Raw genomic sequence first — 25,771 nt, 5'->3', positions numbered from 1 at the left:
AGAATTCTGGTTCAGTCTCGAACGGTATGAGTTCCTTGGCATCAACTTCTATGGTAACATCGTGTTCACTTGTATTTATTGCTAGCATTTTGCAAGTATTATTGTCATTGATCACTACTCCTTCTCCCAGAAATACGTCTTTGTTTCCTACATCTATAGCTCCAATATTTTTGTTTTTCAATAATTTAATTTAAACAAATTTTTTTTTAATTGTTAAAAAATAAAAATTTTGGAGCTCACAGCTAGAGTTTTCGTGTTATCATCCTGATGGTAACACCAGTACTGGCCCTCATTATTTGAAATTTATAAATTTTACTTATTTTAAACAACTTATAATAAATATATTAAAGGTTACAAATTTTGAATGAATATCACCTGATAATCAGTTGACGTTTTGACATGATTATCAGCTGATTAGCAGCTGATTATCAGTTGATTGTCATCTGATTTTTTTCAGTAGGGGAGATAGCGGCGTAAGGCTGGCTTTGTTGGTTAGGAATTTACCTTTGTGTTACCAGGACGTGAGCGCACGACCGGGTGAATTGCCAGTATTGTAATTGTTACTCCCTCACCTTGTGGGCTCACAGTGGCAGAGGGTGGTGGCAGCAATGTGTCGGAATGTAAGTTAGGATTTTTACGGTGGCGCCGAGTATTGTAACGTGTGATAACGTAGACGAGGCCCGATGTGGCTCGGGTGTTCCGGGTTGCCTCGTGTGCTCACGACGGCAATTCGGAGTTTCGGGTTTCGGTTCGTCTACCAAATCGTCACGTGGGCTCACGAGACGATTTCGTCGGCGCAGATCTCTCGCTGTCCCCTGTAGTAAGGTGTGCGCACGATACTACCCGGAGTGGAGCTCGAGTAGAACTAGTTATCGCGTCGCGCGATCCGCCTTATAAAGGCGCGCGGCGCGGATATGTATAGGTGCGTTCACGGCGCACCGCGTACGCCGCTCCCGCCACCTGGCGCGTCGTCGCTGAGTCACTCGCCGGTATATTATTCATGTAGAATATTGTAGACTGATTTTTTAAGATGTAATTACAAAAAATTACGTGTAGAATGTTATCAAGGTCTTGTTGATCACGTAACAAAAAGTACACCGTTTTCAAGGCCATCTACTACGTTAATATTGGTTGTGATTATATAAAATTTATTCCGTACAAACACGATCTTGTATGGCAATCCTCCTGTATCGATAACCGAAATTTGCGTGTGTCCGAATCAGCTGTGCCGATCGGTAAGCTACCCTCCTCGAAGTACCGATAGGGCTTACTCAATTATTTTCACAATTATCCATTTAACAATTCGTATGACACTAGATAACAAATAAATAGTGTCACTGTCTGTCGGAGGCGATATACCAACGAGGAGTACTGAGAGAATGAGAAAGACAGTGAAGGAAAGCGTAAGCAAAGTAATGCGGTATAGTATGCATAAGTGAGTAAATCTATAGGTATTGCTCGGAGAGAAAGGGGGTCCGAAAACAGTATAGCTATATTTATACTTATTCCTGCGCCTGGAGAGAGTGTATAAGATCCTAAGAGAGTAAATCTATATTTAGCTTTGCGCACGGAGAAGGGGGCCTGCCGGGTAGAGAGCTAAGAGCCCTATACGAGTATACCTATAGATATCACTGTAATGCATTCCATTTAACTCATTCAATCTAACGCATTCCAGAAGTTACAAACATTGTAGGTTCACCGTCCCATAAGAAGTTATCACTTCAAAAATTTTCAAAAGCTTTTTATAATGCAACACACTTTGAAAAGAATGGTTTTTCTAGATATCGTCGTCGTAATAATGAAAATAAAAACCATGTCTACAAAAAAAGGCTTTATGGTAAACCTGGAAAGGTTGATAATAGAATGGTTGTTCCCTATAATCCAACTCTTGTTAGAAAATATAACTGCCATATTAATGTTAAATATTGTGCATCTATTATGAGCACAAAATATTTATACAAATATTTACACAAAAGACATGATCGTTATTTTATTAGAGTGAGTAAAAATAATGAAGAAAAAGCAATATACAATGAAATAACAGAATACATGGATTGTAGATACGTAGGGCCAATGAAAATGGCGTATTCAAGAATTATTAATTTGTGCTTATTCTTATAGTGTTGTTAAATTAGCTATGAATTTACAGAATCAACAAAAAATAATTTTTTTATGAACTATAAGGAGTTGACTACCGTACACTTGTTATGTATCTCTCCCTTAATACATGATAAATATATAAATATATTAATATATCCATGTATTGTTTCATACATTCTTTCAGCTGCAAGGTAAGTGAGAGAGCAGAAAGCCCAGCTAGCGAACACAGAGAGAGAGAGAGAGAGAGAGAGAGAGAGAGAGACCCACGCGCATGTGTGAGTGTGTCGCCAAGAGTGAGTGCGAGAGAGAGAGTGGGAGAAAGTCCGCGCTGCCCATACTGCCGCGTTCCGCGCTACGCAACGTAGCTACCGACCGTAGAACCGAATAGTCGAGCTTTCATAAAACCGCTAAACCTTGTACTCAGCGTGCACGAATATCGTACGGTCATCTGCTTTGCGTCACTCCAATCGAGCCACGAGGCATCCTTGCGAACCTCCACGAGGGCAAACGTAAGTACCCGCTTGATCGCTATTCTCTCTCTTTGCATTAGGCTCTGCTTCGTCTTTCTATAGCCTTGCGTCGCATTTGTACACTGCTTTGCATTACATAAAGCTAACTCTGATCTCAACCCGCTCTTGGTTATTTCGCTCCTGACTCTCTACCTTTTCCCCGCGCCCGCTTCTCACGTTCATATATATTATTCGCGATTAAGCTACGTAGCATCAACTCTCACGACGCCTCCGCGGACTCATGTGCTCGAAGACGAGCACGTATAGCATGCTGCGCTACGGGCCAGGCTTCGTACAGCCTACAAGAAGCCTGCAACGAGCTGCTGCTTTTTCTCCTCTCGCAATTCGACAGGTCGATGGATACGCCACAGTTCTCTCATACACAAGCAAAAGAACCCCGTTATAGTACACAACATTGATATAGATTCTCTCAATCACAAGACAATTTTAACAGCATGCTTTAAACTAAATAAAATTGATGATCATGCCAGAAATGTTTGGTATTGTGATATACCAGAACATTATGTTTTTACAAAAAAAAGTAGATTAGACGTAAAAACTATTCAAATACTTTAGGAAGATTAATCTGTGTGATTCTTAACGAACGATAGTTATTTTACTTAAAATTAATATTACACGTAGTTAAAGGGGAAACCTCATTTGATGATTTAAGGACCTTTGAAAATAAAACGTATTCAACATTCACTGAAACAGCAATAGCCATGGGATTAATTGAAAATGACGAAGACATTTTTTATATATTTGATAAGGCATGTACAATTATATTACCAGAGTAATTGCGTTTGTTTTTTGCCTGGTTTTAACAAATTACCATTAGCACTAACTGTTTAGGAAAAATACAAAAATTTATTTTATGAAGACATTGTAGTAACTTAAATTCATTTGCATCGCATGAAACTTGTAATGTTTTTTTTGTTATTAAAGTAAGCCAAATAAAAACTAAAAGTTTAATAGCATAGCTAGCTTTTCTTTTTTACCTTTGCTCTGCTTTTTAAATTTCTGAACCAGCGGCAGTAAAATTTTTTTTATTCTAAAAAAAGCGCGTTATCCTCGAAGACACTGACACACTAATTTGCAACGAACGTGGGAGTTTACGAGCGGAACGAGTAGGGGGGTACCCCCCTAGTATAATATAAATATAATAAAATATTATAATATAAATATAATAATATAAAATATAAATACAATAAATCTTATAAAATAATGTAGTCGAATGCTTAAAAATTTTATCCGGTGATTAACCATAAAAAAATCTATCTGCTGTTAAAATTTTAGACGATTTTGTTGAGCGTTTCTCAAGTAATGAGGTAGATTGTAAAAACCAATTTTTCGTACTCATTCTTTGGGATATGGGTTATTGAAATTAAACCATACCTTTAAGCGCGGTTTTGCTGGCATTTAAGTAAAATTTATTTGTAAACACTTAAAAAGCACAAATATACTGTATATTAAAACAATATTTTATTTATATATTTACTGTGATGTATTCACCTAGGCTAATATTTACATGAATAGGTGAATGTATGCGAAATGGCGAGCAGGGCACGACTACTCGGTCAGCGCACATACGGACTTGCGCCGCTCGGGTGTCTTCGGGCGCGTCTGCGCGCAATTAAACTCACAAGGAAAGGTACCCAACCCGAACTCACCGATTTTGATGATTTTCATATATGTTGTAGAACATAAAAAAATAAGAGACACGTATTTTTTTTATCGGCTAATTTTCACTTTTAAGGGGTAAAAACCTCCCCTAAAGTTAACCCCCAAAAAGCGTTTTTTTTAAATATCTCGGCTTAAAATTAATATTTTTCAGTGAAACAAATTGGAGGTTATTTCTTACAAAAAGAGCAAGTATTTCATGGTGATTTGAAGAGTAAGAGTAGCATCCCCTATTTTTTAGGGGTTGAAAACATATATTTTTTGGCATAATTTTATAATAAATATGTTTAAACCGACTAAAAAAAATTGGAAAAAATGTTTAAACATCCTTAATAACAAAATTTAGTTGACGTCTTTCGGTGTTTTCATAAATATTACCCCTAAGGGGGTAAACCACCCCTAACACAAAATAACTGTAAATATGTAATTCAATACATAATATTTCGTAGAAAGTTTGTATATAGAGGTTTTCGAGGTCGCTGATTACAAATCTGTTATCAGATTTTGAAAATTCAAAATGGCGGAACCAATAGGACGGAAATATCGGAAAAAAATTTTATATAATAAAAAAGTTTTAAACGACTAAAAAAATTGGAAAAAATATGTAAACATCTATAATAAACAAATTAAGTTTTTCGATTTTTTCATAGATACTACCCTTTAGGGGGTAAACCACCCCTAACACAAAATAACTATAAGTATACTTCAATCCATAATATTTTGTAGAAGGTTTGTATATAAGGGTTTTCGAGATCGCTCTTTGCAAATCTGATATCAGATTTTGAAAATTCAAAATGGCGGAACCAATGTGGTGGACGAAAATGTCGAAAAAAAATTTTAACTTTCATAAAAACTTGTTATAAATGTGTTATCTTTGTAGCCTGTACATGTGAACTAAAGAGCCTTAAACCCTAAACCCCTAAAGAACAAATAGGCTAAATGGTTGTGCTTCTTAACCAAACCACCTCAAATTCCTAAATTTGTAAACAAGAAAATTCTGTGTGTGAAGCAGTTTTATAATTTCCGTAGAAATTGTTATCAGAATGTTATTGAAATTCCTTTATTGTAAATTCAACTTATAACGTATTTTTGTTTATAATATTAGAGTATAATAATAATCTACAATCTTTTATCTTTTGCCATAGTGCATTTTTTGTATTGAGCATAAAATATATTATTTTACGATGTTTTTACAATAATGGTAGTCCTCATAAAAGTGTTTAAAGCACAATGCTTTTTTGCACCAACCACATCGTACAATTGCAATGTTTGTGCACCCTTCGATTTCACAATGTGTTGCACAAGACTTTCCAAAACTGAAATCTATAGGATTATCAAATTTATCTGGTTTTTCATTGACGTAACCGCTTTTATACCAGGAATATTTAAACAAATCTATATATCTCGGTGAAGACAGTTGGTTGTGAACCAATGATTGAAGTTTAATTATATTATTTCTCACATGTAAATTCATATCAGAAAATGTTCGGACAAAGTTTTTCCAAATACGGAATCCATAGACATCAAGTGGTTGTATTTTTCCTGCGGTTCCAGTTGGAATTTTTTTATGTTAATAATTTTATTTTGTGGCATTGTTTCTTCTGTATAACTTTGTCACAATGACCACTCCAAGAATCAAGTAATAGTATTGAGTGATGGCCTACATAGGGATAAAATATTTTTTCCAACCAGATTTTGAAGTGATCTGCAATTAAACGACTTACTAATTAACTGATCAACGATATTACAATGTAAAAATTGTTATTAGTTCCCTTACTTGTTGTTAATTTTCCAGATTTGGATGCTTCCACGTACACATTTTCTGGTCTAAATATGTTTTGTTCTACAATAGGGCCAAACATGCCACTTGGTTCCTTTAAAACAAGAAATAGCGGTGACAACAGTTGTCCAGTAGCTGATATTAGTGGCTGTATAGTATAACTATGCGTTGTTGCTGAAATTGACTGTACCAGACATTGCACTTGCTTTTCTCCTTCTACTGCTAATGTTCTTCCAGAATGCATTTCTAGCTGAAATCCGCTCTGATCTGTATTATACAAATTTTCGAGTCCAATCCTTGGTATACACGATTTAATGACATCGATAAATGCTTCAGCTTTAGCCGTAAGTTCTGCACTACTTTCTAGTGTTTTTCTTGTTATGAACTTATTTATTTTCCTAGAAACTATTCGGTGTGCTTGCTTAAATTTGAGTAACCAATGTTTAGAAGCTTTGAATCTAATATCATCAAAACCAATTTCTTTTTTAGCTTGTAAGGCCCATCGAATTATATCTTCATCATGGATAATTGAACCACTGTCGAGAGCTGCTTGAAAATTATCCAGGGTATACTGACAAATTTGTGCTACTTTTTCTCTATACGTGCCACCTTTATTAATTGAATGAGCCCAACGACGTAGCTGACTAATAGATGATACTTTTTTGAATCTGTTTTGCACTGTTTTGAGACTTAAATTTTGCTTCGTTTTGCTACTTCTCCAAAATTCTACAGCTCTTTTTTTGTATTCAAAATCTAGTTCTTCATTATCTGCTGTACATTGATTTGTTGGTGCTATATCCGGATCAGGAAAATGATGTTGCACTTCATCTTCAATTATTTCCACATTATGGTCTTTATACTCTTCTTGAAAATCCAAAGAGTCATCAGTAATCATTTCTACATCGTTGAAATCATGTGTTGCATCTATTAAAATTTCTTTTATTTTTTCGGCCAACTCTGTTTCGTGATAATTCGTGACACTATCTGGTATGTTTAACGCTTGAAAGTATGCTAATAATAAGTTTAGAACGTTTAACGGATTAATTTTCATTTTTCAATCTAAAATGAAAACAAGCGGTAAAATTTATACAAGCTGTGTTTTTGCATGTAAGGCACGACTGCTACATTTCTACCAGAATAAAACGAGTGAATGTAAATTGAATCAAATCATTAATTTATGCATTGGAGAAGAATTCTCGTTCCACTTTGTGATGTTCGGAAAACTCTATTTTTGGTTTTATTCAACTTTTATTCACTTTGAAATTGAATAATGTAAATCTATATAAAATCACTAAAGAAAATTTTCTACAACTGTATGATACCACTGACAAACAAAAAGACGTACTATTCGTACTTTCCGGCATCGAACTAGAATACCCACAAAACTCACTCACTGCCTAAAAAATAACACAGGTAGCTGAGGTAAACACTCGATGAAAACAATCTAAAAAAAGAACATACTGATTCGCACATATTGTCAACAACTTTTATGAGTGAAAGACATTTATCTGTGGAATTATCATTGAATGTACGATAACATTCATTAAACTAATGAATGCATATAAAATTCCCTTTCAATAACAACGTGTTCTTTAATTGCAAATGAAGTTCGAGTATTAATATTCTTTTATGTATTTTTACCAATAACAAAAATTATCATAGTAATATAATAATAATAATAATAATAAGAAGACTAAGCATAATTGCAATAGCAATAATAACAGTAATACTGATAATAGCAATGATAATGAAAAATAATAATAATAATTAGAATAATATTTATTATTAAATTTAGATTTTTTGATAAATTCCTTAAATTGTATCAAATAGTATTATTATGGAATTCCAGACTGTAAATATTTTACTATAGATACAATAATCATTACTTCGAGAATTCATCTAAAAAACGTTTGGCTTACGAAATAATTGTAACAATGAAAAACTCCCAAGTTTGACATTAAATTTTATTACAAAACGCAAAAGAGTTTGATAAACTAATTTTATTAACCTATGTTTTTTCATTTGCAAAAAAGTGTGGACTTTTTGAATTTATAAAATTATATAATTATGCAATTTATGAAATACTTTATAATTTATGAAATTACTTTTGAAATTATGCTAATTTATAAAAGCAGAAAAATAAATAATCTTTGATTGAAACATAAAACGAGACATTATTTGTTACATACAAAATGATAGAATAAAATATCGGTAATATGTCTATACTCGTGTCTACGGTAAAGCATAGGCCTTCGGCTTGTCTGGAGGTTAGGGGTTTGGAGTCGTTTGGTTAAAATGCACAACCATTTAGCCTATTTGTTCTTTAGGGGTTTAGGGTTTAAGGCTCTTTAGTTCACATGTACAGGCTACAAAGATCACACATTTGTAAACAAGTTTTTTTGAAAGTTAACATTTTTTTTCGATATTTCCGTCCACCATATTGGATCCGCCATTTTGAATTTTCAAAATCTGATAACAGATTTGTAATCAGCGACCTCGAAAACCTCTACATACAAACTTTCTACGAAATATTATGTATTGAATTACATATTTACAGTTATTTTGTGTTAGGGGTGGTTTACCCCCTTAGGGGTAATATTTATGAAAACACCGAAAGACGTCAACTAAATTTTGTTATTAAGGATGTTTAAACATTTTTTCCAATTTTTTTTTAGTCGGTTTAAACATTTTTATTATAAAATTATTCCAAAAAATATATGTTTTCAACCCCTAAAAAATAGGGGATGCTACCCTTACTCTTCAAATCACCATGAAATACTTGCTCTTTTTGTAAGAAATAACCTCCAATTTGTTTCATTGAAAAATATTAATTTTAAGCCGAGATATTTAAAAAAAACGCTTTTTGGGGGTTAACTTTAGGGGAGGTTTTTACCCCTTAAAAGTGAAAATTAGCCGATAAAAAAAAATACGTGTCTCTTATTTTTTTATGTTCTACAACATATATGAAAATCATCAAATCGGTGAGTTCGGGTTGGGTACCTTTCCTTGTCAGTAACAGCGTTGCGTATATGCAAATGCGTTACTGAGTTTATCTTGTTAAGCGCGTCTCTCTTAGCATGCTCGCGCCTTGCGCCACGGAAGTCAGTACGTTCCTCCTTAAACTTTACACTTCTACCGATCAAGGAACGGATAAATGATACGTGCTCCACGCTGCCCAAAAGGAGGTCATTGTTCCTGTCGTGCCATAAGGCCGGTGCAACACAATCCAAGAACAGTGTATTATTTTAATCTCTTTTACTTACATTATATTAACAGAGTGCACTCGGGGATCTTCCTTAAGGTCTGATCTGGGAAGTTTTTACAACTTTGGAAAAACTTAGCACATAACATCAATAATAACTCGCCTCCGACGGGACATAAAAGTATCGCTATACGCCGTCCGACAAGGCTGTCTACGTCAGACCCTAGTCGGTTGTCCTAGAACGCACATCGATTTATATTAATATTAACTATCCCGCTCTAACACGCTTATACGTATAACAACTATCACGCACAAGGTCATCGCAGCCATCATCATCAGTTTCTATTTATCACGTATCTCTTTCAAGATCTTTCATCAACATCTATGTAATATTATTTTTGTTACGTTCGCGTTTTTTTTTTAACTATTACACTACAAGTTGTTTACGCTGTAAGATCTGTTGAAAACCAGGCGTACGTCTGTGTCGCAGGCAAGGCTCAACTAGTTGTTTTGACAATTTCCGTTTACAACACTATATTTTCGTTACACCCGTTCAAGCTTTATTGTATACTAGATAATTAAATTCATTCAATCAATTCGTTTATCTAAGAAAATTACAGTCTCTTTCATTATTACTTTATCACATACACATCTTAATAAACATCTCATCTAATTGTAATAATATAATAATATTCTTTCCATGCCAACAGCTATGATTTTCGCATAAATCTTTAGGAACAACAACTCCCAAAGCACGTACGACTCAAATTATCCTTTCGTTTCGTATGATATTTCATTTGGTCGTAATTATTTGCCGCGGGTGTACGTGTCACATTATCATTGTGAAGAATTAATAATTTCATGCTTTGATCTTTATCCATCTCGCTACGAGACTTTGACATAGATAAAGTGAATAAAGGCTTCGAACCCCGCGTATAGTATCAAACGTAAAAATACATGGCAATCAACAGATCACAAGGCCAAACATTTAACAAAGTTGGTGTCTATTTACTAAATCCATTTTTCAGTCATGGTCAATTATATGTAGCATTATCTAGAGCATTATCTATTTACCGTGGGTTTAAGGAGAAAAAATTGTTTGATCTTCGTTTTAATAGAGAACCACCCATATTTATGAATAAATATGAAGATAAAATAATTCTTGAAAATATGTATGTCTGATAGCAGAGCACATATCTGTATAGTACTTAATGCGTACCAAACATCTTTTTTTACGTTAGCTACAATAATAAACAGTGTCATAAAAATTTGACAAAAAATGTAAAAAAGATTAATTAATACTTTTTAAAATGTTAAAAATATGTTAAATTGTGTGTACATTGAATAACTATAATTTAGAGTAACTTCAAAAAATATCAATTTTATCGATGATTCTCGACAAAAAACGACTTTTTTATTAATAGACAGAGAAATAAAAAAGTACCAGCCTATTCTGCCTCGAAAATAAAATTGAAAAGGTCTCTATGCTTTTTCATGTTACTCTAATAATTTTGAAATCAGTTCAAAAAAAAAAAATGAAACCGAGCGATGACAAATATTTGGTATAGTTACTTATTTTAATATATAGTCATCGGAAGCATACACTTGTAATAAATCTAAAAATTATATTTACAGTGGATTCAATAAACCAATGACTTTTCTTATGCATCTATCAATTATAAGACAAGTATAGTAGTGGCATTTCCAATATTGTATAGGTTATATTGTATGCACATGCATCCGCCAAAACATCAACTGCAGGCCCATAGAGATCTCTGAAGACTTTTCAGTATTAAAAATTGTAGGTATGAATATTGGTCGCAGCTTTTGCAAATCTTCGTACTTCTTGAAGAATAAATTTATCATCTCATAGCTTTTGACTGCAGCACGTGGGCACATTTCCTTTGAACTGCAACTCACTCACAAAATTCGTTAGTCGCTGTCCCGCGTATTTTGCGCAGCAACAGCGCCACGCCGAGTCAGCTGCTATACAATTTTTGCGCAGCTGTTGTACAAAAACTTGGCGTCGATGAGCAAATCACTTTTGCACGGCATTCGTGCGCCACAGTACAGCAGCTCCCCCAAAAATTTCTCGGTGAACTTGAGCCGAAGCACCGTTGGAGGTCTTAGTGTTTTTCTGGAATCAGAACATCGGGAAAACTGGTTTGAGTATTTTCCCTTCGCATTGCGATCTCAGAAGAAAGGTGTTTCGCCTACCTTAAGGAATACTACAGTATTCAGGAAATTTCTCTCTGCCGCTTCTTTGAGAAGCTGTTTGATCTCATGCTGAACGTGCTGCTGCAAGTGCAAAATACAGAGATGCACGCTCAAGCCAGCACGTGCCTAACTTATTGCATGGTATGCATCAGCGTCCTAGGGTGCGCAGCCCATTACCGGCGGTAAACAAAGCACGTGCGTATAATTGCTATTTACTCGACGCACAGCCACCAGCCTAGCTTACCGAGGGGCCCGCTAAGCCGAGCCACCGCTCAAGGCATAGTTTCCGCGAGGATAGGAAAGAGATTAGAGACGAGCGAGTAAATAAGTACGCCCTGTTGAAAAATCTCACGTGCGATCTGAGGTGAGATCTCACGCCAAAATCTCATCTAACCATTTTTTTTGTTCTTTACGCGTTTCAAACCATTCTTAGTCAATTGATGTTTTTTTTTAAATTCGAACTTGGAAAATGTATTACAAATTTTGACTTAAAAATTAAGTCCACCCTCGTAGAAAATACGCCATAAGATATGGCCTGTCGACAACTAGTGTCCATATTTTCATGATACTTTGACATAATATGCCCACATTCTGTTGAGTACTTGGCTCCACTAATGAGTTTATAACCTAAAATTCATAAACTTAATAATCAAATTTATTTTAAAGCAGTAAATTCTAAAATCATTAACGTTTGAAAGAAGGTTTTTACAACAAATTTAGAAAATAGAAGGCAATGTGTCAGGAATGGCAAACTAACCTTGTACATATTCATGCATATATACAAACATGACCACACTCAATACTTACACTGACACATATACTTTCTATAAAAATGAAGTGTATATGTGATGATCATGACAAATATACTCTCACTCGGTGTTCGAGTCAGTCGCAGGCAGTATCTATCATTATAGTGCTTCATATGCAGTGTATTCATGCAAAATGTTAGATTTATGGTGTAGATGCTTAGTTTATTATCCACAAACAGGCTAACATAACAATTTTTACTTGAATGTCTTTGCTAGCTGATACACATCGAATCCCATGGCTCCGAGGGCAAAATTTACAGATGGGTGTTTATATAAAAAAAAGGGAGCCGAGACTACATCATACACGCCTGCTCCGAAAATTCGGGCCAGGCGCCTTATATTTTAATTTTTGTAGCTATGCAGGTGAGCAGCGAGCTTCGTGAACGGGCGCTCGGCGATATGGTCACGCCTACTTTCTCGCTTCGGATTCTCTCTCTCTCTCTCTCTCTCTCTCTCTCTCTCTCTCTCTCTCTCTCTCTCTCTCTCTCTCTCTCTAGCGGACGCAGACTTGTACCGTTCGGGCTTCTTCGGGCGCGCTTGCGCGCAATTAAACTCCGTAACAACGTTGCGTATATGCAAACGCGTTATTGAGTTTACCTGCTCAAACGCGTCTCCACCGTGGCCTGCTCGCGACGCTAGTCGCCGATATCAGTATGCATCCGACACTCAAGCTATTGACATTACTATATTACAAGTCTGTAGCTGCCACGTGTTTCACACGTATTGATGCGTGATAGTTTTCCTGAGGTGCGAGGAACCCAGCAACAAGCAGCCCAGAAAACAAAAGTGTATAAAGTGCATCTTTTAATTATTTTTATACTAACTAGTGCACCCGGGGATATCCCTAGTGGACTAATTCGGTGAGTCTCTCCGATCTTAGAGAAACTCAGCACAAAATTTAATAAAACTAATCTGCCTCCTAAAGGATATAAAAGTACCGCTATATGCCGTCCGAGTGGGCTGGCTACGTCAAGCACCACTCGGTTATCCCAGGACGCATCGCGATTTGTATCATTAACTAAATCACACTAACCAGCTTGCATAATTTAATAAATAATACGCATCATACAAGTACATCACATGTTGTTCTCGTTTATATATGTATTTTCTTCTCCAGCTAACGTAAAATCACTATCGTGTCCTTTCATAGACTATATTCGCGCTTCGTTTTAATATATTAACAATCTTTGGTTTAAATCGTATAAGACCTGTTTGAATACCAGGCATACGCTTGTGTCGCAGGCAACATCTAACATTGAATTATAACGGAAATTCTCTTTCGCGCAATACACTTTGTAAAATTAACTTTCATCGCATCAATGTACTAACATAATCGTAATTCCCTTATATTCATGACCAGGAATGCCAGTTCATATATAGGAGGGCACAACGGATATACGCACTGCGTATCTCTACCTCCTTGTACTCGCGCCCTTCAGGTCACCTTTCGCAAAGAGCAAATAGTGTGACCGGTCGATATTTGAACAGAATAAGCCTATTTATAAATCTTGTCCGTTAACGGACTAATAATTTGATGTAATCTCGCACATTGGTATTCTAATCATTCAGGTCAATAAAATAAATAAAGGCTTTGTGCCACTATATATTATTCAATATAAAAAAAAGGGAATTATAATTTTAATTTCGCCCTACCCTACTATCCTGCTCTGTACCACAAGTTACCCAATTAATTATTAAATAAATTCTATGACATAATAAATCCAATATTTTGCCTAGTTTTCAAATACACAGTAACTAATAAATTTCAAAATACATAGCCATCAGCTTAATATACATCTTAGTTCACCCGTTGTATTAATGATATCTTAGAAAGGCAAAATAAATAAACTTGCAAACTCTAGCACTTGAGATAAAGACAATAAGGTACATTGTTTCAACAGATTAAAACAAATCACCACGTAAAATTTTAGCCCTCTAAGTATGATAGTTTTTAATTCTATTAACCTATTGATAGTTAGTAATTAATTTAACCAAACCCACATAAAAAGTATACATGTCAGTATGAGTATTAATTGTGGTCATGTTGTACATTCACATAAATATTTGCAAGGTTAGGTTGCCGCTCTTTAAACGGTCGCCATAATTTTTTGACATATTATGCCCACTTACCGTCGCCTGTTAACAGAGAGACATGGCCACAATATGCTACACAATCTGGCTACTGGGCATAAAATTTGACATATCGTAGCTAAAAATTTTCTAAGTTAAAATTTTTCAAAAAAGCCATCAATTCGCTAAAGATGGTTTGAAACTCGTAATGAACAAAAAAATAGTGAGATAAGATTTTGGTGTGAGATCTCATGTGAATAACGAAATCTAAGTACCGTTATTAAGAAACGGTTTTGCGAGTATTCATTTTTTTTTTTTATACTTCTGGATCCGTTATTTCTAGCAGGGTAAATAGAAAACCCTCATAACCTTAATCTACTTACCCCGTGCGCAAAGAGTTGCAAATATGATATATTCATTAGGGTGACCCCAAAAAGAAGAATTTTTAAGTAAGAAAAATCTTGATGCTTTCTCGTATTTCTTAATTTGGTCGTCCAAACTCTACTTGAAGGCGGCTATATTGCCAAGTTAAACTAAGTCACGTGGTATTTTGAACAAAGTATAACTATATATAATTGCCGTCTAATATATAGAGATTGTAACATGGTGAAATTTTACCATGTGACAAAGTTCGGGAGAAGCCAGGGCAGAGTGTCCCAAGGTCGAGTAAATGAGTCTAAGTGTATGTGGCTAATAGCGTCTGATTGTTTTGAGTCAAACAACGCCGGAGTAGGAGAGTTGTTCGGGAAAGCATGAAAGTACAACGGCCGTCGACAGCTCCCGCAGAGGTCAAGAAGGGGCGAGACAGGACGACAGACCAGGTTGGCGTGGCGACAGAGGAGCCAACGACTCAACAGGGCGCTTAAGTAACGGCACGCGCATCATAAGGCGTTGCACGCAGATGGCGAAGTCCTGGTGGAGTCTGCAAACACTGGAGTCCGAAGCAGCTAGATCGGCGTTGCGGTATTCCGCAGAGTGTCATAGGTGACATATTGTTGTTTCGGGTTCCGTAATTCAGAGTTGCTTAACTCTGAATTATCTGCCAGCGTATTTCTATTTGTTGTAAGGAACGCGAGAGTTTGAATTTCCCGGGCATCAGCTCTAACAGTTTACGAGTAGAACCGCACAGTGTATGCGCCGCCACACAACAAACGAGAACGGAGCGCGCGAGCCTGTAGGCAGCGAGCAAGACAGAAGTCCCGAGCGGCGGCAGCCAATAGGCGAGAGCGTGAGCTGGCGGCGCAGGAGAAGCGGCGACGGGCCTCAGCGGCGTGTGCCGCTCGCTCGCTCGTCATTCTCCTGCCCTGGTGGATCCTAAACGGACGTGCGAATAGCAGCTCTTCAGAAAAGGCTTTCTTTATTTCCTCATTCGGCGGTGCTTTCTTTTGTAGTCATCTGGGACTTTCCTGGAGTCATCGGAGGAAGGATTAAGGTCAGTGAACCGGTTTTGATTTTTTCTTGTCAGGCTTTTCTCGCGGGCCCGCAGCTCCAAGTTTTCGGATTTTCATTATACAATTCAAGCTACCTTGTACGTGGCTATTTCGTGGCTGTCTCCGCTAGATTAAGTCGAACTTTGTAGATGCCTTTTCGGATAATTCGGGTTTATTTGCGTAACGGGGCCTTTGCTGTAAGAGTCACGAATAGAGTGTATTATCGGTGGTTGTCTTTGTATCTTGGTTATCATCGCGGAATTTTGATTATTAGGACATTTGCGGTTAGAATACGGTTAAGTGGTTATCTGTGCGAAAATTGGCTATCTTGGAAAATATCGGCTATCTACGAAAATATAGGCTATCTATTGCGGAAAAGTCAGCATTAGGTTTTTTCGAGTGTTGAATTACAGCGCGAGTTAATAGTAGTATAAATCGTGGAATATTGGGTATCTCTGTGAAAAACAACAAAGTGTAAATTGTAAGTAAATTAAATAAACTCGTGCTGAGAATCAAAGACAAGACTTGTCCAACGTGAAGTATTCCCGAACCTCCCTCTCACCTAAACCGCGATCGCGGGGCTGAGCTGACCGCGCATTCCCACGTTCCGGTGAATCGAAACAAAGAAGTGGCGAGACTGGCGCTCGTCGGCGAGCGCCTGGCACTCCAGGTATAACTACGAGATTCGCTGAGGCGCGCAAGTCGTTACGTTGCTAAAAAAAACAGCAATTTTCCTGTATATCACCTGCAGGAAAACTCCCGTTATAAGATATACAAGAGGTTGGATATTACACCAACGAAACGTCATCATAGAATAGAATTTGTGAGAAATTATTTATTACAAGGGTTAACTCTTCCACGTTTGTTTTGTAATTATTCATTTTTAGATATACAGGTTGTTTATTTTGGTATAACTTAAAGCACTCGTCTTCTTTTTCCAGATTTGTTAAATTATTTTTTCGCATCGCTCGAGTCATACAAAGATTTTGAATATAAATAATATACAAAAATAAAACTGTTTAACTCTTCAAATTTTTATTAATCCTGGTGCAATATAGTGAGGTCGATTATTTTTTGTGTACGCGTTGTCTATCAACTAAGAATATTGTAGAACTACATACCATTAAAATAGGTTTGTTCAAAGCTGCGATATTCAACGACAAAAACAGCCATTTTCTCTATATTGAATGCCTTCTATAACCCACAAATGTTAACTCACGGATTTAGGAAATTTCATATTATTAAAATCTAACTCTCCATCATTCACCAAGAACTATATTATATGCCGATTTTTTTTTTTTTTTTTTTTTTTTTTGGTTCATTAAACATTTTTTTTGACCGGCATTTGTGCGCGTGTTTACAGCTAACGGTGCAGTTTTGGGCGCTTGCGGCGTTGCTGAATCCATAACGCTGAAATCGTAAGCCAAGCCTAGAAAACTGCAATGCTTTATGAAATGAGAGTTACGGGATCATGCGTGGGAGGTAGTGCGATGCTCTCTTCATCTCCTACTTTCTCTTACACCTTCGACTTCAGCGTCACTTGGAAGCGAAACACGTCACGTGGATATTAGCCCGCCGAGTGCGGTCACTCAGATAGATAGCAGTATTTTTTAGTTAAATTTTGTTATCGAGTTTTATTTAATATTGTGTTTGCATCGTTTTACTAGTACTTAAACTTCAGTTTGAACATTAACTTGAAGTAAAAATTGCAATCCTAGTTTTGATTACGTAGTTATTATATGTCAGAAAAGATCAATCAATAATTACGTGCATTTTACAAGAGGGATGTCAATAAAGACCTAAAGAGAATTGCACAAGAGGGTCATTTCGCATTATCCCACATTTTTATTTCAGCTTGTGACCACTATTATTTGGAATCATCGTCTTTAGGGATTTCGCTCACCAATTCACTGAAGAAGTAGGATTTCATGATATGTATTGAGTAGATAAGCTAAACACTAAATTAAGTGGAAGAAACCTGTAAAGTTCCTCTTATCTATATAGGAGAATAAGACAACAGTCCTAATAATTATACAATAAGTCAATTGTAATGATCGCTTCTATTTCAATGTTTTTCTCATAAAATAATTAAATATATACGAACACACTTTTTATAATTTGTATTTTTGCAGTAAGTTTTATTAATAACTAATAACTATAGAATATGCAGGTGCGAGTAGAAATATGTTTGTGATTAAGTTTAAGATAAATAAAATACGAACACTGAACATCTCAGTTTGGGAAAGAGAGTGCGTAGTCATATATTTTTTTGTAGGGTAGAGCTAAAAACTCATTCCAAGGGTCGGATAAGGAGGAGAGATTATTGCCGCAACCGGCATGCGAGCAAGAAGTAAGAAGGCTTTAAATATACAACTGGCTCTTGTAACTATATGGTTTTCGTGCAGCTATATTATTTTACGATTACCTGACCGGGACTTAGAAATAACCTTGTAGTGCCAAACGCTCTCCTCGAGCGTCAGCGATCGGCTCAGCGCGCTTATTGGTCAGCACATCGCGGCCCGATGGCCCACTCGCTCGCAGCATTTTCGGTTTACACGCTGCTTCAGCGTTGCGCAGTCGAGCGTTTGCACCGATATTCGATCGAACACATTGCTGGAGCGGATAGCCGCAAAATTCAAACTCTCGCAACATGCAGGCGACCTTTCGCTCGCAGTTAACTAGGATAACTCTTAGCCGATATGATATATGAAGACCTTATGTTTAAACTGACAAACCTGGATTTAAATTTGTTTTATCTTAGAATAAATAAGTACTTTACTCTTCATGTTATGTAATAAAAAGTATTAATGAATTGCAAAGGTAAGAGAGTCCACCTAGGTTAATAAAAAACAATCGAATTGAACCATGTTGTAATAACGTTTTGTTGGCGTAGTTTTCAACATCTTCAGATTAATTTTACTATGTATTAGTTTTAATAAAATTATCACATGTTGATATTTGTGAGAATCACAGATTGACTTGAGGAAAATTTTCTCGTAGTATTATTATACATACGTAATAATTTTGTTAAAACTGATGTATAGTAGAATTGATTTAAAGAGATTGAAAACTACACCAACAAAATGTTATTATAACATGGATTTATCGGATTGTTCTTTTATTTACCTGGGTTGACTTACTCACCTATGTAACATACTAATATTCTTTATTTTAATTTGAACTACTTGATAGGCGATGACATGATGAACGTAACAAAGTATTAATTTCACATTCTTTTACAAAAAATAAATATTTATAAGAAATAATTAAATACATATTACGATGGATACGCACATATTATCGTATTTTCCGAATTACTTATTCCATTCAGTCTATTTTCTGCTACGCTAAGATTAGTTGAATCAACTTTTTTACTATCTAAAATGCCTTCACTGAACATTGAAAAGAGTTGAGGTAATGGAATCGTTATTCCAAGTAACGTCAAAGTCTGCAGCCAATTAAGTGCTTGCTCTTGGACTTTTGCGTTTGTATTATTGAAACGTTTCGCAACAAAATTATACATTCTACTGGCGTCAAATCCCAGTGGACTAAGATCAGGATCCAAAATTTTGCTGTTTGAAACATAATTTTTGTATTATATGATATTGCATAGTTACAAATATTTCTTCGTTCCCAACGATGACTAGCACATCTCTAAATGTAATGAAAACCAGCACATTCAATTTCAAGCCGCGAATACTAGCTAATTTCATATCGTCGCTGCATGAACTAACACTACTTAGATTTTTGCCATAATCATTGCAGCACATTTTAGGTAAATACTAGCAATTTTATGGCTTTCTGCTTGAATAATTTCAGTCAGCTAAAAAAAAATATTAATAGTACATTACAATACTAGTGACATAACTTGTACTTTACGGTACAGCGTGTATAAGCGCCGAACGTAGCGAGTGCGCTTAACACCGTGCCATTATAAACGACTTATGATACGTGTATCGTTCGTTATTTTATATCACTGACAGCAGTCCTTTGTTGCACCGTGTGGCTAGCATAGTATGCACAGTGCAATAAAGGACTACTTATGCTACGGATAGGGGTAACATAAAGGCGGATTTATGCCACGCAGTGCTATAAATTATCATAAGCTTATTTCATATTACCAATAATATTAGCTTGTGCGAAAAATAAGCTAGTCTTTGTAGCCAGAATTGAAATGTGCTAATTTTTAGCAGAAATTAATGAAATGTGCTATTCTTTGTAGGGAGTTACGATTTAGAGACTAAGGTTATAATTACTTACCAAAGTGTCATTTTTAGTTCCTGCAGCTCATGAATTGGAACGTCATGTACAATAGCTTCCATCCAATGAGGCATGACGTGATTCCAAATTTCGGGAGTAATTATTTCATAAGGTACTAAACAGAATAAGCGACTAAGACCGTCTTTTAGATGTGATGTTCGAGAAGCAAGGGTATCCCTGAAAGCAAAAATAATATTGAAGAAAATTAGATGAACTTTTAAATATTGATCTTAAAGACAGTATATATGTATAAATAAATAAATATATATATATATATATATATATATATATATATATATATACTAGGGGGGGTACCCCCCTGCTCGCTCCGCCCGCCAACCCCCAAATTTTGGTTTTTATTATATTGTATTGATAAATAATAAATTGAGTATAAAAAATGTAAATATTTATTTATATAAAAGTATTGTAAATAATTAAAAAAGGACAGTTCATCTGTAGATAGTCAATTTAGATAGTAGATTTTTTTTGGAATTTAATCTTGAAATCATATTTTAACTCTCGTTTTTATTGTCTGGTATATTCTGAAATTAAATAAATCAATTTGGTATTCAAATAGAAATTCATTTTTTTACTTAATAACCAAAATATTTTATAATAGATGATTTAAAAATGTTACCTTTATGATAAAAAGTAATAGCTTATGTCTTTACAATAGAATTTCAAAAGAGAGGATTACCACACGCTCATATTGTAGTTACGCTACATCCAAAAAACAAGCTCATGACACCTCAATCTATTGACAAGTACATTTCTGCTGAAATTCCTGATAATTCAGATAAAGGTTTACAAAAATTAGTAATTAAACATATGTTACATGGACCATATACAGATAAATCTCCTTGCATCATCAAAAATAAGACTAATTGTAAAAAAAAAATGTCCAAAACCATTCCGCGATATCACCATTTTTAAAGAAAATGGTTATCCTGAATATCGAAGAAGAAATAACATTTCACAAAACTATACTTATCGAATTAAAAAATTTAGAAAAATTATTCTAGTTGACAACACAATGGTTGTTCCTTATAATAACTTTTTATTGAAAAAGTATAAGTGTCATACTAATGTCGAATATTGTGCATCAATTCAAAGTATTAAATACATATTCGATTATATTCACAAAGGTGGAGATAGAGCATTATGTAAGATGAAAAAAAATGAAAATCCAAATAATTCTAGCGAAGAAACTCCTATAGTACATGATGAACTCACTCACAAGGAAAGGTACCCAACCCGAACTCACCGATTTTGATGATTTTCATATATGATGTAGAACATAAAAAATAAGAGACACGTATTTTTTTTTATCGGCTAATTTTCACTTTTAAGGCGTAAAAACCTCCCCTAAAGTTAACCCCCAAAAAGCGTTTTTTTAAATATCTCTTAAAATTAATATTTTTCAATGAAACAAATTGGAGGTTATTTCTTACAAAAAGAGCAAGTATTTCATGGTGATTTGAAGAGTAAGGGTAGCATCCCCTATTTTTTAGGGGTTGAAAACATATATTTTTTGGCATAATTTTATAATAAAAATGTTTAAACCGACTAAAAAAAATTGGAAAAAATGTTTAAACATCCTTAATAACAAAATTTAGTTGACGTCTTTCGGTGTTTTCATAAATATTACCCCTAAGGGGGTAAACCACCCCTAACACAAAATAACTGTAAATATGTAATTCAATACATAATATTTCGTAGAAAGTTTGTATGTAGAGGTTTTCGAGGTCGCTGATTACAAATCTGTTATCAGATTTTGAAAATTCAAAATGGCGGATCCAATATGGTGGACGGAAATATCGAAAAAAAATGTTAACTTTCAAAAAAACTTGTTTACAAATGTGTGATCTTTGTAGCCTGTACATGTGAACTAAAGAGCCTTAAACCCTAAACCCCTAAAGAACAAATAGGCTAAATGGTTGTGCATTTTAACCAAACGACTCCAAACCCCTAACCTCCAGACAAGCCGAAGGCCTATGCTTTACCGTAGACACGAGTATAGACATATTACCGATATTTTATTCTATCATTTTGTATGTAACAAATAATGTCTCGTTTTATGTTTCAATCAAAGATTATTTATTTTTCTGCTTTTATAAATTAGCATAATTTCAAAAGTAATTTCATAAATTATAAAGTATTTCATAAATTGCATAATTATATAATTTTATAAATTCAAAAAGTCCACACTTTTTTGCAAATGAAAAAACATAGGTTAATAAAATTAGTTTATCAAACTCTTTTGCGTTTTGTAATAAAATTTAATGTCAAACTTGGGAGTTTTTCATTGTTACAATTATTTCGTAAGCCAAACGTTTTTTAGATGAATTCTCGAAGTAATGATTATTGTATCTATAGTAAAATATTTACAGTCTGGAATTCCATAATAATACTATTTGATACAATTTAAGGAATTTATCAAAAAATCTAAATTTAATAATAAATATTATTCTAATTATTATTATTATTTTTCATTATCATTGCTATTATCAGTATTACTGTTATTATTGCTATTGCAATTATGCTTAGTCTTCTTATTATTATTATTATTATTATATTACTATGATAATTTTTGTTATTGGTAAAAATACATAAAAGAATATTAATACTCGAACTTCATTTGCAATTAAAGAACACGTTGTTATTGAAAGGGAATTTTATATGCATTCATTAGTTTAATGAATGTTATCGTACATTCAATGATAATTCCACAGATAAATGTCTTTCACTCATAAAAGTTGTTGACAATATGTGCGAATCAGTATGTTCTTTTTTTAGATTGTTTTCATCGAGTGTTTACCTCAGCTACCTGTGTTATTTTTTAGGCAGTGAGTGAGTTTTGTGGGTATTCTAGTTCGATGCCGGAAAGTACGAATAGTACGTCTTTTTGTTTGTCAGTGGTATCATACAGTTGTAGAAAATTTTCTTTAGTGATTTTATATAGATTTACATTATTCAATTTCAAAGTGAATAAAAGTTGAATAAAACCAAAAATAGAGTTTTCCGAACATCACAAAGTGGAACGAGAATTCTTCTCCAATGCATAAATTAATGATTTGATTCAATTTACATTCACTCGTTTTATTCTGGTAGAAATGTAGCAGTCGTGCCTTACATGCAAAAACACAGCTTGTATAAATTTTACCGCTTGTTTTCATTTTAGATTGAAAAATGAAAATTAATCCGTTAAACGTTCTAAACTTATTATTAGCATACTTTCAAGCGTTAAACATACCAGATAGTGTCACGAATTATCACGAAACAGAGTTGGCCGAAAAAATAAAAGAAATTTTAATAGATGCAACACATGATTTCAACGATGTAGAAATGATTACTGATGACTCTTTGGATTTTCAAGAAGAGTATAAAGACCATAATGTGGAAATAATTGAAGATGAAGTGCAACATCATTTTCCTGATCCGGATATAGCACCAACAAATCAATGTACAGCAGATAATGAAGAACTAGATTTTGAATACAAAAAAAGAGCTGTAGAATTTTGGAGAAGTAGCAAAACGAAGCAAAATTTAAGTCTCAAAACAGTGCAAAACAGATTCAAAAAAGTATCATCTATTCGTCAGCTACGTCGTTGGGCTCATTCAATTAATAAAGGTGGCACGTATAGAGAAAAAGTAGCACAAATTTGTCAGTATACCCTGGATAATTTTCAAGCAGCTCTCGACAGTGGTTCAATTATCCATGATGAAGATATAATTCGATGGGCCTTACAAGCTAAAAAAGAAATTGGTTTTGATGATATTAGATTCAAAGCTTCTAAACATTGGTTACTCAAATTTAAGCAAGCACACCGAATAGTTTCTAGGAAAATAAATAAGTTCATAACAAGAAAAACACTAGAAAGTAGTGCAGAACTTACGGCTAAAGCTGAAGCATTTATCGATGTCATTAAATCGTGTATACCAAGGATTGGACTCGAAAATTTGTATAATACAGATCAGAGCGGATTTCAGCTAGAAATGCATTCTGGAAGAACATTAGCAGTAGAAGGAGAAAAGCAAGTGCAATGTCTGGTACAGTCAATTTCAGCAACAACGCATAGTTATACTATACAGCCACTAATATCAGCTACTGGACAACTGTTGTCACCGCTATTTCTTGTTTTAAAGGAACCAAGTGGCATGTTTGGCCCTATTGTAGAACAAAACATATTTAGACCAGAAAATGTGTACGTGGAAGCATCCAAATCTGGAAAATTAACAACAAGTAAGGGAACTAATAACAATTTTTACATTGTAATATCGTTGATCAGTTAATTAGTAAGTCGTTTAATTGCAGATCACTTCAAAATCTGGTTGGAAAAAATATTTTATCCCTATGTAGGCCATCACTCAATACTATTACTTGATTCTTGGAGTGGTCATTGTGACAAAGTTATACAGAAGAAACAATGCCACAAAATAAAATTATTAACATAAAAAAATTCCAACTGGAACCGCAGGAAAAATACAACCACTTGATGTCTATGGATTCCGTATTTGGAAAAACTTTGTCCGAACATTTTCTGATATGAATTTACATGTGAGAAATAATATAATTAAACTTCAATCATTGGTTCACAACCAACTGTCTTCACCGAGATATATAGATTTGTTTAAATATTCCTGGTATAAAAGCGGTTACGTCAATGAAAAACCAGATAAATTTGATAATCCTATAGATTTCAGTTTTGGAAAGTCTTGTGCAACACATTGTGAAATAGAAGGGTGCACAAACATTGCAATTGTACGATGTGGTTGGTGCAAAAAAGCATTGTGCTTTAAACACTTTTATGAGGACTACCATTATTGTAAAAACATCGCAAAATAATATATTTTATGCTCAATACAAAAAATGCACTATGGCAAAAGATAAAAGATTGTAGATTATTATTATACTCTAATATTATAAACAAACATACATTATAAGTTGAATTTACAATAAAGGAATTTCAATAACATTCTGATAACAATTTCTACGGAAATTATAAAACTGCTTCACACACAGAATTTTCTTGTTTACAAATTTAGGAATTTGAGGTGGTTTGGTTAAAAAGCACAACCATTTAGCCTATTTGTTCTTTAGGGGTTTAGGGTTTAAGGCTCTTTAGTTCACATGTACAGGCTACAAAGATAACACATTTATAACAAGTTTTTATGAAAGTTAAAATTTTTTTTCGACATTTTCGTCCACCACATTGGTTCCGCCATTTTGAATTTTCAAAATCTGATATCAGATTTGCAAAGAGCGATCTCGAAAACCCTTATATACAAACCTTCTACAAAATATTATGGATTGAAGTATACTTATAGTTATTTTGTGTTAGGGGTGGTTTACCCCCTAAAGGGTAGTATCTATGAAAAAATCGAAAAACTTAATTTGTTTATTATAGATGTTTACAAATTTTTTCCAATTTTTTTAGTCGTTTAAAACTTTTTTATTATATAAAATTTTTTTTCGATATTTCCGTCCTATTGGTTCCGCCATTTTGAATTTTCAAAATCTGATAACAGATTTGTAATCAGCGACCTCGAAAACCTCTATATACAAACTTCCTACGAAATATTATGTATTGAATTACATATTTACAGTTATTTTGTGTTAGGGGTGGTTTACCCCCTTAGGGGTAATATTTATGAAAACACCGAAAGACGTCAACTAAATTTTGTTATTAAGGATTTTTTCCAATTTTTTTTAG

General features: G+C 34.4%; 1 protein-coding gene across 16 annotated transcripts in view; it reads right to left on the bottom strand.

Moving 5' to 3' along the window:
* The window catches only part of LOC100680429 (protein unc-79 homolog), a 2,400,004-nt gene that overhangs the window by 1,937,624 nt on the left and 436,609 nt on the right, over positions 1-25,771 (bottom strand). For all 16 annotated transcript variants that reach the window (XR_004345182.1, XR_004345183.1, XR_004345184.1 and 13 more), the window contains 2 exons: positions 20,058-20,234; positions 19,092-19,369 (listed from right to left, as the gene is read on the bottom strand). Coding sequence is in view for 13 of the 16 variants with exons in the window: in XM_031923950.1 (XP_031779810.1) it covers positions 19,092-19,369; positions 20,058-20,234 (455 nt within the window). In the remaining 3 variants the exon portion in view is untranslated. The remainder of the gene's footprint in view (positions 1-19,091; positions 19,370-20,057; positions 20,235-25,771) is intronic.

This window comes from Nasonia vitripennis (assembly GCF_009193385.2).
Source record: "Nasonia vitripennis strain AsymCx chromosome 2 unlocalized genomic scaffold, Nvit_psr_1.1 chr2_random0002, whole genome shotgun sequence".
NCBI classification, from domain to species: Eukaryota; Metazoa; Arthropoda; class Insecta; order Hymenoptera; family Pteromalidae; genus Nasonia; species Nasonia vitripennis.
Note: the sequence above shows the minus strand (reverse complement) of the source record. Positions and strands in the feature narration are given on the sequence as shown.